The sequence below is a fragment of the Glycine max genome, chromosome 18, assembly GCF_000004515.6.
Source record: "Glycine max cultivar Williams 82 chromosome 18, Glycine_max_v4.0, whole genome shotgun sequence".
Classification (NCBI taxonomy): Eukaryota; Viridiplantae; Streptophyta; class Magnoliopsida; order Fabales; family Fabaceae; genus Glycine; species Glycine max.
The window spans coordinates 46,624,522-46,639,721 of NC_038254.2; the positions used below are offsets into that span (position 1 = coordinate 46,624,522).

Consider the following 15,200-nt stretch of genomic DNA (forward strand, 5'->3'; position numbering starts at 1 on the left):
TTTTCCTTACTGCACCCTTTTCTTTTTCTTTTTTTACGCACCATATTTATTTTATGTCTTGCATTTTTATTTTTACGCATCATATTTAATTTTATGCCTTGCATTTTTATTTTCTTTATTTATTTTCCAGCATCATGTTTAATTGTTTGTCTTGCATTTTATTTTCCAGCCACATATTTATTTTTGTCTTGCACTTATATTTTCTTTATTTTATGTACCCTATTTATTTTTGCCTTGCATTTTATTTTTATGTCTCGCATTCTTTTTAGCATCATATTTATTTTCTGTATTGCATTTTTATTTTCGTTTTATTTTATTTTCAGCATCATACTTATTTTATGTCTTGTTTTTTTTTTTATTATTTTATTTTGTTTATTTTTTATTCTATGCATCATATTTACTTTATGTCTTGCATTTTTTTATTTTTTAGCATCATGTTTATTTTATGTCTTGCATTTTTATTTTCATTTTTTTATTTATTTCCAGCATTATATTTATTTTTATGTCTTGCATTTCATTTTCTTTGTTTATTTTATGCACCATATGTATTTATTGTTTTGTATTTCATGCATTTTATCATTTCTTCCAGCATATTTATTTTAATGCATTTGCAATTTTTATTTATTATTGCCAATTAGAATGTATCTAGGTCCAATGTAAAAAAAAAAAAAAAATTTATTTATTTCCAGCATTATATTTATTTTTATGTCTTGCATTTCATTTTCTTTATTTATTTTATGCACCATATGTATTTATTGTTTTGTATTTCATGCATTTTATTATTTCTTCCAGCATATTTAAGGGATCCGGCGCGTTTAGACTTATTATTGCCAATTAGAAAAAAAAAAAAAAAAAAAAAAAAAAAAAAACAAAAACTTTCCATAATCAAAATTTCAAAAAAAAGGGTCAATCTTTTCTTTCTTTCCTAATCAAATCTTTAATCAATCTTTAATCAATCAAAACATTTTTTCTAATTTAAAATCAATCGAACTCACTTCTTTTATTTCTTCTATGCCTTTTCGGCCTCTTACCTTGCCTAAACTCTTCTTTTTTCGAACTTTAAAATCAATCAAAACCAATCACTTGACTTTCTACTCCGAACTACATGATTTTGATCCCATTCGGGTATGTAGGCAAAAGACTTTGTCTTCCCAAATCAAATAAAAATAAACAAAAACTTTTTTCTTCTCCTTTCTTTCGAACCCACCTCTTTAATCTTTCCACACTTGAGCATTTATTTCCAAACAAATAATTAATTTAGCATAAAGATAAAATAAGCAAGAGGTTCCTATAGAGTACTATAGACGTTTAGGGTGCTAGTACCTTCCCTTTGCGTAACCAACCCCCGGACCTTTGATCTCTCAAAAATAGGGTTTTTCGAGCTTTCTCCCTTTTCTTCGGAAAAATAAAAGATCGGTGGTGATCTTAAAAATGCGAGTCAATGCTAATCAATAGCTTGATATCCAAAAATCACCGCGACAGGAAATGGCGACTCCACTGGGGATCACACTCCTAAGTGGGTTAAACCTATCTTGTTTTTCTTCATCTTTATGCTTTATTATTATTTGAAACTGTAAATACGTGCCTAAATGTTTATCTTTTACGTGAGTGGTGAGATAAGTCCTACACCCGGACTTGAGGGAAACATAAGATAGGATGGTGGTATAATCATAGTGTCTTTCCGAGAGTGAGTTTCGGATGTGGCACATGTGATAACCCCGCTCAATGGAGGGATCTTGGGAATATTACTATGTTGGCATGAGTAGTCGTGCTCAGCATTGATATTTCCAAGCGACCTATGAAGTTGAGGACCTTTAGTTACCTTTAACCCATCTTAGCCTTTTAGGACGTAGTGCGGTGGCTAATCAAGAGTAGTCTTGAATTGGTTGATACGCGATACTACACTCAAACGAGGCTTTCCTATGGACGTTGTTGGACCGGGAGTAGTCCCGTAATCCGACAATATCCGGAAGTGGTCAATGACTTTGGGAACTTGGTAGAACCCGTGATACAGGTACATATGAAACCATAGTCCTTACCAAATGGCGTGTTTACCCTTAACTCCAACATTTTGGACTTAACTTCACCATGTTTTCTCCATACTGTGGCATAATCATGCATACATGCATCCATGCATAAACTCTTTTTTTTCATCCAAATTATCGAAGGACTTAGACAAGCTTTTTGTAAACTTTGTAGATATGGACATCCCACTGAGAAGCACTAGGAAGTACCTTTTCAAAAAAACAGACCTGTTGAGATTAAGGGAGCTAGCATCTTTAGTAAGTGATCCAGTTGATTTTCAAGCTCATCATGGGAAGTTGCTCAGAATTCTTAGAGTAGATGTTGAGGAAGGATGCCTAGAGACCCTGGTTCAGTTCTATGACCCGCTCTACCATTGCTTCACATTTCCCGATTACCAGCTTGTCCCCACACTTGAAGAGTACTCCTACCTAGTAGGTTTACCTGTGCCAGACAAGATACCTTTCCATGGTTTTGAGCCTACCCCTAAACCCTCCGACATCGCAGCCGCCCTCCATCTTAAAACCTCCATCATCCAAGCAAACCTTACCTCTAAAGGAGGCCTCCAAGGTCTCCCCACCCACTTCCTCTACCAACAAGCCTCCATATTTGCTGAAGCAGCTAGTATACTTGCCTTCCATTCTATCCTAGCCCTCCTTATATATGGCCTTTTATTCTTCCCAAATGTTGACAACTTCATCGATATCAATGCCATTAAAATCTTTCTTACAAAGAACCCCGTACCCACTCTACTCGCCGATACCTACCATTCTATCCATGACCGTACCCAGGCTGGCCGGGGAACCATTTCTTGTTGTGCACCTTTACTCTATCAATGGTTTACCTTCCACTTACCTCAATCCCGTGCCTTCAAGACCAATGATGACAAGCTTTCCTGGCCTCGCCGAATCATGACTCTTGACCCATCTGACATTGTTTGGTACCAAGCAGCTAGTGATGTTGGAGAGATTATTGTGAGTTGTGGTGAATATCCCAACGTACCTCTTTTGGGTATGCGTGGCGGAATTAGCTACAACCCACTCCTCGCTCGACGACAATTTGGGTACCCGATGAAGACAAAACCAAACAACCTTGCCTTGACTAATGAATTCTATCTTAACCATGGAGATCACTCGAACAAAAGGGAAAGATTCGCACAAGCTTGGAGCGCTATCCGCAGACTCAACAGAAGTCAGTTGGGAAAGAAATCAGACTATGTGCACGAATCTTATACCCAGTGGGTTATTGATAGGACCAAGAGCTTTGGTCTACCCTACCGCTTACCTAGATACCTATCGTCCACCATCCCACCATCATCCTTGCCTATCCCCTTTGATACTAAGGAAGAGTTTCATGAACAATTAACCAAAGAAAGGCAAGAAAAAGAAACTTGGAAGAGGAGATGCCAGGAGCTAGAGCAAGAGAATGAGACTTTGAAGGGAAAGATAGCCCAACAGAGCCGTGAGCTTTTTATCCAGAACCAGAGGATGATTGAGAAGGACGACTTGCTTCGTCGGAAAGACGTTTTGCTCCACCAAGATGCTAGAAGGAAGAGGAAGTTTATGGACTTGTTCTCCCGTGCACATTCAGATTCCGAGGACCCATCTACTCCGGGAGTTTGAGTCTGAAGTTCTTAGGACCTTATGTTTAGATTTTAGCTCCCGAAATCTCTTGGCTTGTAAAAAAAAAAAAAAAAAAAAAAAAAAAAAAAAAAAAAAATTCTTTGTAATATTCCAATGCTTAAGTGAAGTGTTTCAGTTTATGATGTTTACAATTTCTCTAACAAGTTCTTCGATAATAATTTGTTCCCTTTCTTTTTGCATAAGCATAAGCATGCATCATGTTGCATTCGTGGTTTCTAAATCGAGTCTCACACTGTGTTCACTACTTCAAAAAGGGGGGGAGTCAATCAACCGCCGCCCAAGGAAAGTGGCCCGACGAATTCTCCACAAACCCACTCGCATTTACAACACCAGGGCCAATCGGAAGAGGATGGATATAGTTGAACAAGAAAATCAGAGTCTCAGGGAGGAGGTTGCCACTTTACGAGAGGGAATGGATAGGTTGACGACCATGATGAGTGCACTCCTGTCAGCCCAGAACTCTCAAGCTGCCGCCGCTACTGTAGAGCAGCCCTTGGTGAGCACAACCCCGCTATCTACGGTGACTTCTCCACCCCTCTTTTTGCCTCCAGGTTGTACATGGGGAATGCCACCTCCAGTCTGTGGAAGCCCCCAGCCCGCTGTATCTGAAGTTCCACCGCCTTTTGCTCAGCAGTCAGCACCAGTTCCGCAACCCAGTACCTCTTTCCCTCAAGCTGCAATGACTTATTCAGCTCCACTGATTCACACTATTCAACAAGAGGTTGAACCAATTTTCCAAGCTGAAAATGTTGTAGCCTTCGACAAGATGGAAGAACTCCAAGAAAGATTTGATGGTATGCAAAGGGAAGTCGAAGCCCTCCGAGGAAGAGATCTGTTCGGGAAGGACGCCTGTGAATTATGCTTGGTCCCAAATGTTACTATCCCACACAAGTTCAAGGTGCCAGACTTCGATAAGTATAAAGGGAACTCTTGTCCCCGCAGTCACTTGGTGATGTACGCGCGGAAAATGTCCATGTATACTGACAATCATAAGCTGCTTATTCATTTCTTTCAGGACAGCCTAACTGGGGCCGCTCTGAAGTGGTATATGAATTTGGACAGTGCGAGCATTCGTACTTTCAATGACCTGGGTGAAGCGTTCATCCGGCAGTATAAGTACAATTTGGACATGGCCCCAGATCGTGATCAGCTCCGTGCGATGACACAAAAAGAGAAGGAAACGTTCAAGGAGTATGCCCAACGTTGGAGGGAAGTGGCTGCCCAGATTGTCCCGCCGTTGGAAGAAAGGGAAATGACCAAAATATTTCTGAAGACCCTGAGCCAGTTTTATTACGAGAAAATGGTTGCAAGTGCACCAACAGACTTCACCGAAATGGTCAACATGGGGGTGCGATTAGAGGAAGGTGTCCGAGAGGGACGTTTGACTGGGGAAAGTGCCCCTGCTGCAAGCAATGCCAAGAAGTTTGGAGGCCACTTTGCGAAGAAGAAAGATCAAGAGGTGGGGATGGTAGCTCATGGTAAGCCTCAGCAGAATTTCACCCCATATCGTCAGGTTGCGAATGTCGCATCCGCTATCCCAAACCCATCATATCACCAACAAAGGCCACATTACCCCTACCCATACCCTCCACACCCGTACCCTCCACAACAATACCCTCCACAACAATACCCTCCACAGCAATACCCTCCACAGCAATACCATCAGCCACAATACCCTCAAAAACAACAAAATCGCCCGCAAACCCCCCAACAACCATATCACTCACAAAACCGCCAGAAAACAACCTTTGATCCAATCCCGATGAAATATGCTGACTTACTCCCCGCCCTGCTCGCCAAAAACCTTGTCCAGGTCAGAACACCCCCTCGTACACCAGATGTTTTACCTCCCTGGTTTCGTCATGATTTAACCTGCGCTTTCCACCAAGGGGCCCCAGGTCATGACGTTGAAAACTGCTATGTCCTGAAGAATGAAGTGCAAAAACTAGTCCGGGCCAACTTGCTATCCTTTAAAGATCAGAATCCCAATGTTCAGGCGAACCCTCTACCGAACCATGGGCCTGCTGTTAACATGATACAAGATTGTGATGAAGACGGTGTCATCCTGAACGTCCAGCACGTTCGAACTCCCCTGGTCCCAATACATATCAAGATGTGCGAGGCAGCTCTGTTTGACCATGATCATGCAGCGTGTGAAATATGTCCGGTGAATGTAAAAGGATGCCCGAAGGTACAAGAGGACGTACAAGGGCTGATAGACAGCAGAGAACTTATCATCACGAGGAAGGACAAAGAAGTGTGCGTCATCACCCCCGAGTTTCAGCGGTTGGAAATAAGCTATAACAGTGGGGAATCAACTACTACTCCACTGGTGATTAGCTTGCCAGGACCTATGCCGTATGCTTCTCTAAAAGCAGTCCCTTACAAGTATAGTGCCACGATGTTGGAAGGTGGGCAGGAGGTGCCTTTGCCCTCTCTAACTCCTGCGATTTCTGTGGACAACGTTGCTAATGACGGTAAAGTTCTGAGGAATGGACGTGTTATCCCCACATTGTTTGCAAAGAAAGTGAATGATCCGGCAGTTAAACAGGTGACAGTGAACGGCCCCGGTACAAGGAAGGAAGTAGGCCAATCCAATGGGACTAGTAAGAATTCTGATCATGACGAAATTCTGAAACTGATCCAGAAGAGTGAGTATAAAGTAGTAGACCAGCTGCTGCAAACTCCCTCTAAGATATCCATTTTGTCTCTGCTATTGAACTCAGAAGCACACCGTGAGGCTCTAATGAAGGTGTTGGACCAAGCTTTTGTGGAGAGGGACGTGACTGTTAATCAATTGGACAGTATAGTAGGAAACATTACTGCCTGCAATAATTTGAGTTTTAGTGATGAAGAACTTCCTGAGGAGGGGAGGAACCACAATCTGGCGTTACATATATCGGTGAACTGCAAGTCAGATGCTCTGTCGAATGTACTTGTGGACACTGGTTCCTCATTGAATGTAATGGCCAAATCCACATTAGATCAACTTTCCTACCGGGGGCCTCCCATGAGAAGAAGCGGGGTGGTTGTCAAAGCGTTTGATGGATCAAGAAAGTCTGTTATCGGGGAGGTTGATTTGCCCATTACAATTGGGCCGTTTGTTTTCCAAATTACATTCCAGGTGATGGATATCCAAGCCGCATACAGTTGCCTTTTGGGTAGGCCATGGATCCATGGAGCTGGGGCCGTGACGTCCACCTTGCATCAAAAGCTGAAGTTTGTCAGAAATGGGAAATTGATCACTGTGAGTGGAGAGGAAGCCTTGTTGGTTAGTCATTTGTCAGCTTTTTCCTTTATTGGTGCTGATGAAACAGAAGGAACCTCTTTCCAAGGCCTGACTTTAGAGGGTAAAAAGCCAGAGAAAAATGAAGTATCTTTTGCTACTTGGAAGAGCGCACAGAAAGTGGTGCAGGAAGGAACAGGTGTAGGATGGGGAAAAGTTGTGCAGTTGCTGGAGAGTAAAAACCGTGAAGGACTGGGATTTGCTTCTTCTGCAGGATCCGCAACGAACAGTGTTGGATCAAGCTCCATTACTAGCACCTTTTGTAGCGTCGGGTTCATCAACAACTCGCCAGAAGCCAATGCTGTCTTGGAAGATGCTCCTGAAGAGATAGTGCTTGCATTTGTCACACCTGGAAAACTTGTTCGCAACTGGGACGCGGTTGACATCCCTTCAGTGGTTCATGCATCAAAGTAATGTGTCTTTGTTTTTCTGTTTGTTTGTTTTTCAAAAAAGGATCCTTTCGTCTTGCCCAGGACGAAAGCGCAATTATGTAGGGCTGTTTTGTTTCAAGCACTACTCTTATTAATGGAAAATGTGGTTTATCCCGATATCTATGCTTATTGCTCTTTCTGGAAAATGGTAACACAAAAAACCCAAAATATTTTATTTTTGTTTTCTGATTTCAATTAATTATAAAAAGTCCGCATTGTTCACTCATTTTCTAAAATCAATCATCAATCATATGCAGACTAGGCATTTATGAGCCCGTTGAACATAATAACCCTGCACTCTCTCCCAACTACGAATCTCCTGTCTACGAGGCTGAAGAGGAGGAGGATGATGAAATCCCGGAGGAACTTGCTCGGTTATTGGAATATGAAAAGAAAACCATTCAGCCTCATGAGGAGTTAGTAGAGGTGATTAACTTGGGAACCGAGGAAGATAAGAAGGAAGTCAAGATTGGGGCATCGCTTGAGGCAACTGTCAAACGAAAGGTGATTGAATTACTCAAAGAATATGCCGATGTGTTCGCATGGTCGTACCAGGATATGCCCGGCTTGGATCCCCGTATTGTGGAGCACCGTTTGCCTTTGAAGCCCGAATGCCCACCGGTCAAACAGAAACTGAGAAGAACTCGCCCTGACATGGCTCTCAAGATCAAAGAGGAAGTACAGAAGCAGATCGATGCAGGTTTTCTTGTCACATCAGAGTATCCTCAATGGTTAGCCAACATAGTGCCTGTTCCAAAGAGGGACGGCAAGGTCAGGATGTGCGTTGACTACCGAGATTTGAACAAGGCTAGTCCGAAAGATGACTTTCCTCTACCTCACATCGATGTATTGGTTGACAGCGCTGCAAAGTCCAAGGTCTTCTCCTTCATGGACGGTTTCTCTGGGTACAATCAGATCAAGATGGCAGTCGAAGATAGAGAAAAGACATCTTTCATCACGCCTTGGGGCACCTTTTGTTACAGGGTAATGCCCTTTGGGTTGATAAATGCAGGTGCCACTTACCAAAGAGGCATGACCACTCTCTTTCATGACATGATGCACAAAGAGATAGAAGTGTACGTGGATGATATGATTGTCAAGTCAGGCACTGAAGAAGAACATGTCGAGTACTTGCTGAAGATGTTTCAACGGCTGAGAAAGTACCAACTTCGACTGAATCCCAACAAATGTACCTTTGGTGTTAGATCTGGAAAACTCTTAGGTTTCATTGTCAGTCAGAAAGGTATTGAAGTAGATCCTGACAAGGTCAGGGCCATTAGAGAAATGCCGGTTCCACAAACAGAGAAACAAGTGAGAGGTTTTCTTGGGCGTCTAAATTACATTTCTCGTTTCATCTCGCACATGACAGCCACATGCGGACCTATATTCAAGTTGCTTCGAAAAGATCAAGGGGTTGTTTGGACCGAAGATTGTCAAAAGGCTTTTGATAGTATCAAGAATTATCTGCTAGAACCTCCAATCCTTATACCTCCAGTTGAAGGAAGGCCTCTGATTATGTACTTGACTGTGTTAGAAGATTCTATGGGCTGTGTGCTCGGACAACAGGATGAGACCGGAAGGAAAGAACATGCCATCTACTACTTGAGCAAGAAGTTTACCGATTGTGAGTCCAGGTACTCCCTACTTGAGAAAACTTGTTGTGCACTAGCTTGGGCTGCCAAGCGTCTTCGTCACTACATGATTAACCACACCACCTGGCTAATATCCAAGATGGACCCGATCAAGTATATCTTCGAGAAACCCGCTCTGACAGGAAGAATTGCTCGTTGGCAGATGTTGTTATCCGAGTATGATATCGAATACCGCACCCAGAAGGCAATTAAGGGAAGTGTTCTTGCTGATCATTTGGCTCACCAACCAATTGAGGACTATCAACCCATCAAGTTTGACTTTCCTGATGAAGAGATTATGCACTTGAAGATGAAGGATTGTGATGAACCATTGCTTGGAGAAGGTCCAGATCCCGAGTCTAGATGGGGTTTGATTTTTGATGGAGCCGTGAATGTCTTTGGCAATGGAATTGGGGCAGTTATTATCACTCCTGAAGGTAATCATCTCCCTTTCGCCGCAAGGTTACAGTTTGATTGCACCAACAATGTGGCAGAGTATGAAGCATGTATCCTGGGCATTGAAAAAGCCATTGACTTGAAAATCAAGAACCTTGACATTTACGGGGATTCAGCTCTCGTAATCAACCAAATCAAAGGAGAATGGGAAACTCGCCACCCCGGCTTGATTCCATACAAAGATTATGCGAAGCATTTGCTAACCTTCTTCAACAAAGTGGAGCTTCACCACATCCCTCGTGATGAGAACCAGATGGCAGATGCGTTAGCAACTTTATCCTCCATGTACGAAGTGAATCACCGGAATAATTTGCCAACAATCAGAATTCAGCGCCTCGAGAGGCCCGCTCACGTGTTTGCAGTCGAAGAGGTTGTTGATGATAAGCCCTGGTTCCATGATATCAAGTGTTTCCTTCAAAGCCAGGAATATCCACCCGAAGTATCCAACAAAGACAGGAGAACTTTGAGAAGATTGTCTGGTAATTTCTTCCTAAATGGGGATGTTTTGTACAAAAGAAACTTTGACATGGTACTACTCAGGTGTGTAGATAAGCAAGAAGCAGAATTTTTGATGCATGAGATACATGAAGGCTCCTTTGGTACTCACTCCAATGGACATGCAATGGCAAGGAAGTTGTTGAGAGCAGGTTACTACTGGATGTCGATGGAGACAGATTGTTGCAAACACGCAAGGAAATGCCACAAATGCCAGATTTATGCTGACAGAATTCATGTACCACCAACTACACTTAATGTTCTTTCTTCTCCGTGGCCCTTCTCTATGTGGGGCATCGATATGATTGGTAGAATCGAACCGAAGGCTTCAAACGGGCATCGTTTCATTCTAGTGGCTATTGATTACTTCACCAAGTGGGTTGAAGCAGCATCTTATGCAAATGTGACTAAGCAAGTTGTGGTCCGCTTTATCAAGAATCAGATCATCTGCCGTTATGGTGTGCCCAACAGAATCATTACAGATAATGGAACGAACTTGAATAACAAGATGATGAAAGATTTGTGTGAAGAGTTCAAGATTGAGCATCACAATTCTTCTCCTTACAGACCTCAGATGAATGGCGCAGTTGAGGCTGCAAACAAGAATATCAAGAAGATAGTGCAAAAGATGGTGGTCACATACAAAGACTGGCATGAGATGTTACCGTATGCTTTGCATGGGTATCGCACTTCAGTGCGTACTTCAACAGGGGCAACCCCCTTCTCTTTGGTGTATGGTATGGAAGCAGTACTCCCTGTGGAGGTTGAGATTCCATCAATGAGAGTTCTAATGGAGGCCCAGTTATCAGAAGCTGAATGGTGCCAAAGCAGATATGATCAGTTGAATCTAATTGAAGAAAAACGCATGAAGGCCTTGTGCCACGGACAACTTTATCAACAGAGGATGAAGCAAGCTTTCGACAAGAAGGTTCATCCTCGTGTGTTTCAAGAAGGAGATCTTGTGCTCAAGAAGGTTTTATCTTTCCAACCCGACTCTAGGGGCAAGTGGACGCCTAATTACGAAGGCCCATATGTCGTCAAGAGAACTTTCTCTGGTGGTGCACTGACTCTTACGACTATGGATGGGGATGAGCTCCCTCGTCCCGTGAATGTGGATGCAGTCAAGAAATACTTTGTCTAAAAATAAAAGAACAGCTCGGTAAGTCGAAAACCCGAAAGGGCGGCTTAGGCAAAAATGAGCGTCTCGGTGGGTCGAAAACCCGAAAGGGCGACCCAGGCAAAAGTTAGAGACATCAAACAGAAAAATAATTAGCCTGATAGGTCGAAAACCCGAAAGGGCGATCTATGCAAAATTTAAGGACCAAAAGACAAAGTAACTGCATTGAGATGATCTTTGTTCATTTGAGGCACAATGGAATGTCAAGGAGACCCTGAATCTGAAGCATCCAAACAGTGGGATTCAAGGTTGTCAGAGGGAACAACGGTTATTGTGTTCAATGAACCTTCGATTTATATTTACCATTTTCCAAACTTTGTAAGATCAGTGGAGCCATGCCATTGGCAGGTCACCACTCTTTCAAATAAATTTGAGCCTGTTGCCTTTCATTTGGAATTCTCATTTATTCAGCTTATAAAACCTTTCCTTTTTTTTATGGTAGCATTTGAAACAAAATATTTCTCAAAATCATAAATTTTCTTTCATATCTTTTTTTGAGAAGCACAAACAACAAAACACTTTTTCTTTGAACTCGTGAATAGATGAAGGGTGTGTCAACAGCTATCCTGAGAATGGATAAACCTTGCAGGTTGCACGTGGTCAATTGCTTTTTTTTTTTTTTTTTTTTTTTTAAAAAAAAAAAAAAAAATAATAATAATAATAATAATAATAATAAGCATGACCACAGAAGCACTAGCTCTTCTACCATGTTTTTTGGATTGGCACGTTCTCCCAAGAAATGTTTATTCCCATCGGTTGCTGCATACGCCGGGCTTTACTCCGTCACTATTTTGATACACCCTGGTGGCATCATCCCCATTGAAGATTGCCGAGTGTTTGTGATGCGACGTCGGGTCACTTTCCATCTTACCTGTCCAATCTTGTTCCATCAAATTTATCATTCACATAATCATACAAGTTAATCTCCATACAGTCATACAAGTCGGGTCGTTATTCAGGCATTCATACGTTCATGCGTATACACATTCATGCATGTACAATAAAGACAATATCATGCGTACATGGCTGCATTAACCATCATGAGTCTTGCTTCAATCATCTTTTCATTTCAATCAATCATGAATAATTTGTAATCTTCTATTTCCCCAAGTGTCATCCCCAATGGGTCTGATCCAAAGGTGTCACCCTCTCTCCGCCAAGTGGCAATTTCTTTAATGAACAGCTTGTGCATCATTTGCCTCTGTTTCATGTCATCAGTTGATTAGTTCAGCAATAACCTGAACAGTTGACATTTATCTTTGCTTCTTGTCAGTTGATTAGTTCAGCAATAACCTGAACAGTTGATATTTATCTTTGTTTTTGGTCAGATTGACTAGTTCGGCAATAACCTGAACAGTTGACATTTATCTTTGCTTCTTGTCAGTTGATTAGTTCAGCAATAACCTGAACAGTTGACATTTATCTTTGTTTCTTGTCAGTTGATTAGTTCAGCAATAACCTGAACAGTTGACATTTATCTTTGCTTCTTGTCAGTTGATTAGTTCAGCAATAACCTGAACAGTTGACATTTATCTTTGTTTCTTGTCAGTTGATTAGTTCAGCAATAACCTGAACAGTTGACATTTATCTTTGTTTTTTGTCAGTTGACTAGTTCGGCAATAACCTGAACAGTTGACATTTATCTTTGCTTCTTGTCAGTTGATTAGTTCAGCAATAACCTGAACAGTTGACATTTATCTTTGTTTTTTGTCAGTTGACTAGTTCGGCAATAACTTGAACAGTTGATATTTATCTTTGTTTTGGTCAGATTGATTAGTTCGGCAATAACCCGAACAGTTGACATTTATCTTCAATTCTGGACAGTTGGCTAGTTCGGCAATAACCCGATCATCTGGCATTTATCTTTGTTCCTTTGTCGTCAGTGGCAGTTCGTCGTCAACCGAACAGCTGACATTTACCCCCAGTAAAACCGTGTGACCCCCAGTCGGACCCCTTTTCTTTAACAAAATCGGGTACCATTTGGTTTTGTTATTCCCAGTCGAGCCATTTACCTCGTCTTGCATTCATACTTGCATCGCAAGCATTCGCAACATTACGTGCATAACAGTGCATTCATAGCATTTTGTAGTTGAAATTGGTCAAAAATGGTGTACTCTGTATTTAAATCTCTTCGACCCGTCGCTTTAAAAGTTTCACTTTTAAATCTCCGTAACGAAGAGACTTAAATAGGGGCATCTGTCATACCCCATTTTTGACCCGTTTTTATTTCTTTTTTCTCGTCTTTTAAGCCGGAAATTTCTATCATTTCAGATGAAATTTCGGCAGGGAGGTATTTTAAAATACCTCATTTTTGTTTTGAAGACGCCCCTTTTTTATTATTATTATTTATTTATTTACCTCTTTTTATTGTTTTTTTATTTTTAGTTATTATTTTCTTCTTTTCTTTTCCTTTTATTAAGTGTTTTTTTTTATTTCCGTTTTTTATTATTAATATCTTTATTAGTATCTTCTTTTCGTTTTTTATTTATTTTTTTTTATTATTATTATTATTTTTTTTTTATTTTATTTTATTTTTTTATTTTGCTGTTTTATATTTTGTTTTTTTTCTTTCTTTTTCTTTCTTTTTCCTTTTCCTTTCCTTTTTTCTTTTTTCTTTTCGGTTTTCTCGGTCCAGGCCCAGAGGGGCTCTTCGTTTTTTTACCCTAATTATGACCTTTAAATGCGGCATTAATTACTGTGCATGTCGGAGAGAGAGGGCAGAGGTGAATACGAACAGTCGGAATACCAACAGCCAAGCCACCACTAACCATCGGCCTAGCCACCGCTCAACACCACCCTCCCCTCCGTGAACCACTAGCCACCACCAGCCACCACTCAGCAACACCCTCCTCCTCCGTGAACCACCAACAAAAACAAAAAAAAACCAAAATCATCTTGCTCATAAAATCAAAACATTAGAACAGAAATCCCTGCAAACACAGTAACCCACTCACTCATGCGGCCTAAAGCCTACACCAACCACCACTAGCGGCCAAGCCCACACCAAACACCACCAACCACAAGCACCGCGTCAAACACCCACACCCACACAACCACAAGCACCGCGTCAAACACCCACACCCACACAACCACAAGCACTGCGTCAAACACCCACACCCACAACCCAAGCTGTAACCGTTTTCACTCTGAAGCTTAAACGATAACACAAGGACAAAGGTAGTTCACCTTTTTTTCTAAGATTCAAGGCTAGATCTAGGCTTCATCAGTGTTGGTTTTCAAAAAATAACGGTGGATTTGAGGACTAGGAGAAAAAAGGAATTCAGAACATGTAGTTTTTTTTAAAAAAGGAGGAGACTCTGTTTCCGACGCGGCGGCGCCGCCACCCATGGCCGGCCAGCCACTGCGCCGGTAAACAACTTCCGGCGGTGTGTGCTAGAGAGAGAAGAGAGAAAAAGGGAAGAGAGAAAAGAGAAGAGAGAGAAAAGTTTTTTAAAAATGGGAAAAAACCGGCCCCGAGCCCTTATATAGAGGCCGGACCGGTTCGGTTTTTTTTTCCTTGGACCAAACCGGTCCGGTTCTCCTTTTTTGGCCCGCTGGACTCACCTCTGGCCCATTTTTTTTTTTTTCTTTTCTCTTTTCTTCTTTTCCGATTCCTACTCTCACCCCCTTTTTTCCTTACTGCACCCTTTTCTTTTTCTTTTTTTACGCACCATATTTATTTTATGTCTTGCATTTTTATTTTTACGCATCATATTTAATTTTATGCCTTGCATTTTTATTTTCTTTATTTATTTTCCAGCATCATGTTTAATTGTTTGTCTTGCATTTTATTTTCCAGCCACATATTTATTTTTGTCTTGCACTTATATTTTCTTTATTTTATGTACCCTATTTATTTTTGCCTTGCATTTTATTTTTATGTCTCGCATTCTTTTTAGCATCATATTTATTTTCTGTATTGCATTTTTATTTTCGTTTTATTTTATTTTCAGCATCATACTTATTTTATGTTTTGCTTTTTTTTTTATTATTTTATTTTGTTTATTTTTTATTCTATGCATCATATTTACTTTATGTCTTGCATTTTTTTATTTTTTA

At 41.0% G+C, this 15,200-nt stretch overlaps 2 protein-coding genes across 2 annotated transcripts; both read left to right on the forward strand.

The window, feature by feature from the left end:
• The first annotated feature begins 2,201 nt into the window (after positions 1-2,201).
• Positions 2,202-3,644, forward strand: LOC106797018 (uncharacterized). The gene has a single exon (XM_014770687.1). The coding sequence runs from the start codon at positions 2,202-2,204 to the stop codon at positions 3,642-3,644; it is 1,443 nt and encodes a 480-aa protein (XP_014626173.1).
• Positions 3,645-3,855: 211 nt separating this feature from the next.
• Positions 3,856-11,277, forward strand: LOC106797019 (uncharacterized). Its single transcript, XM_014770688.3, has 2 exons — positions 3,856-7,361; positions 7,640-11,277. The coding sequence occupies exons 1-2, from the start codon at positions 3,856-3,858 to the stop codon at positions 11,103-11,105; spliced, it is 6,972 nt and encodes a 2,323-aa protein (XP_014626174.2). The 3' UTR covers positions 11,106-11,277.
• The last annotated feature ends 3,923 nt before the right edge of the window (positions 11,278-15,200 follow it).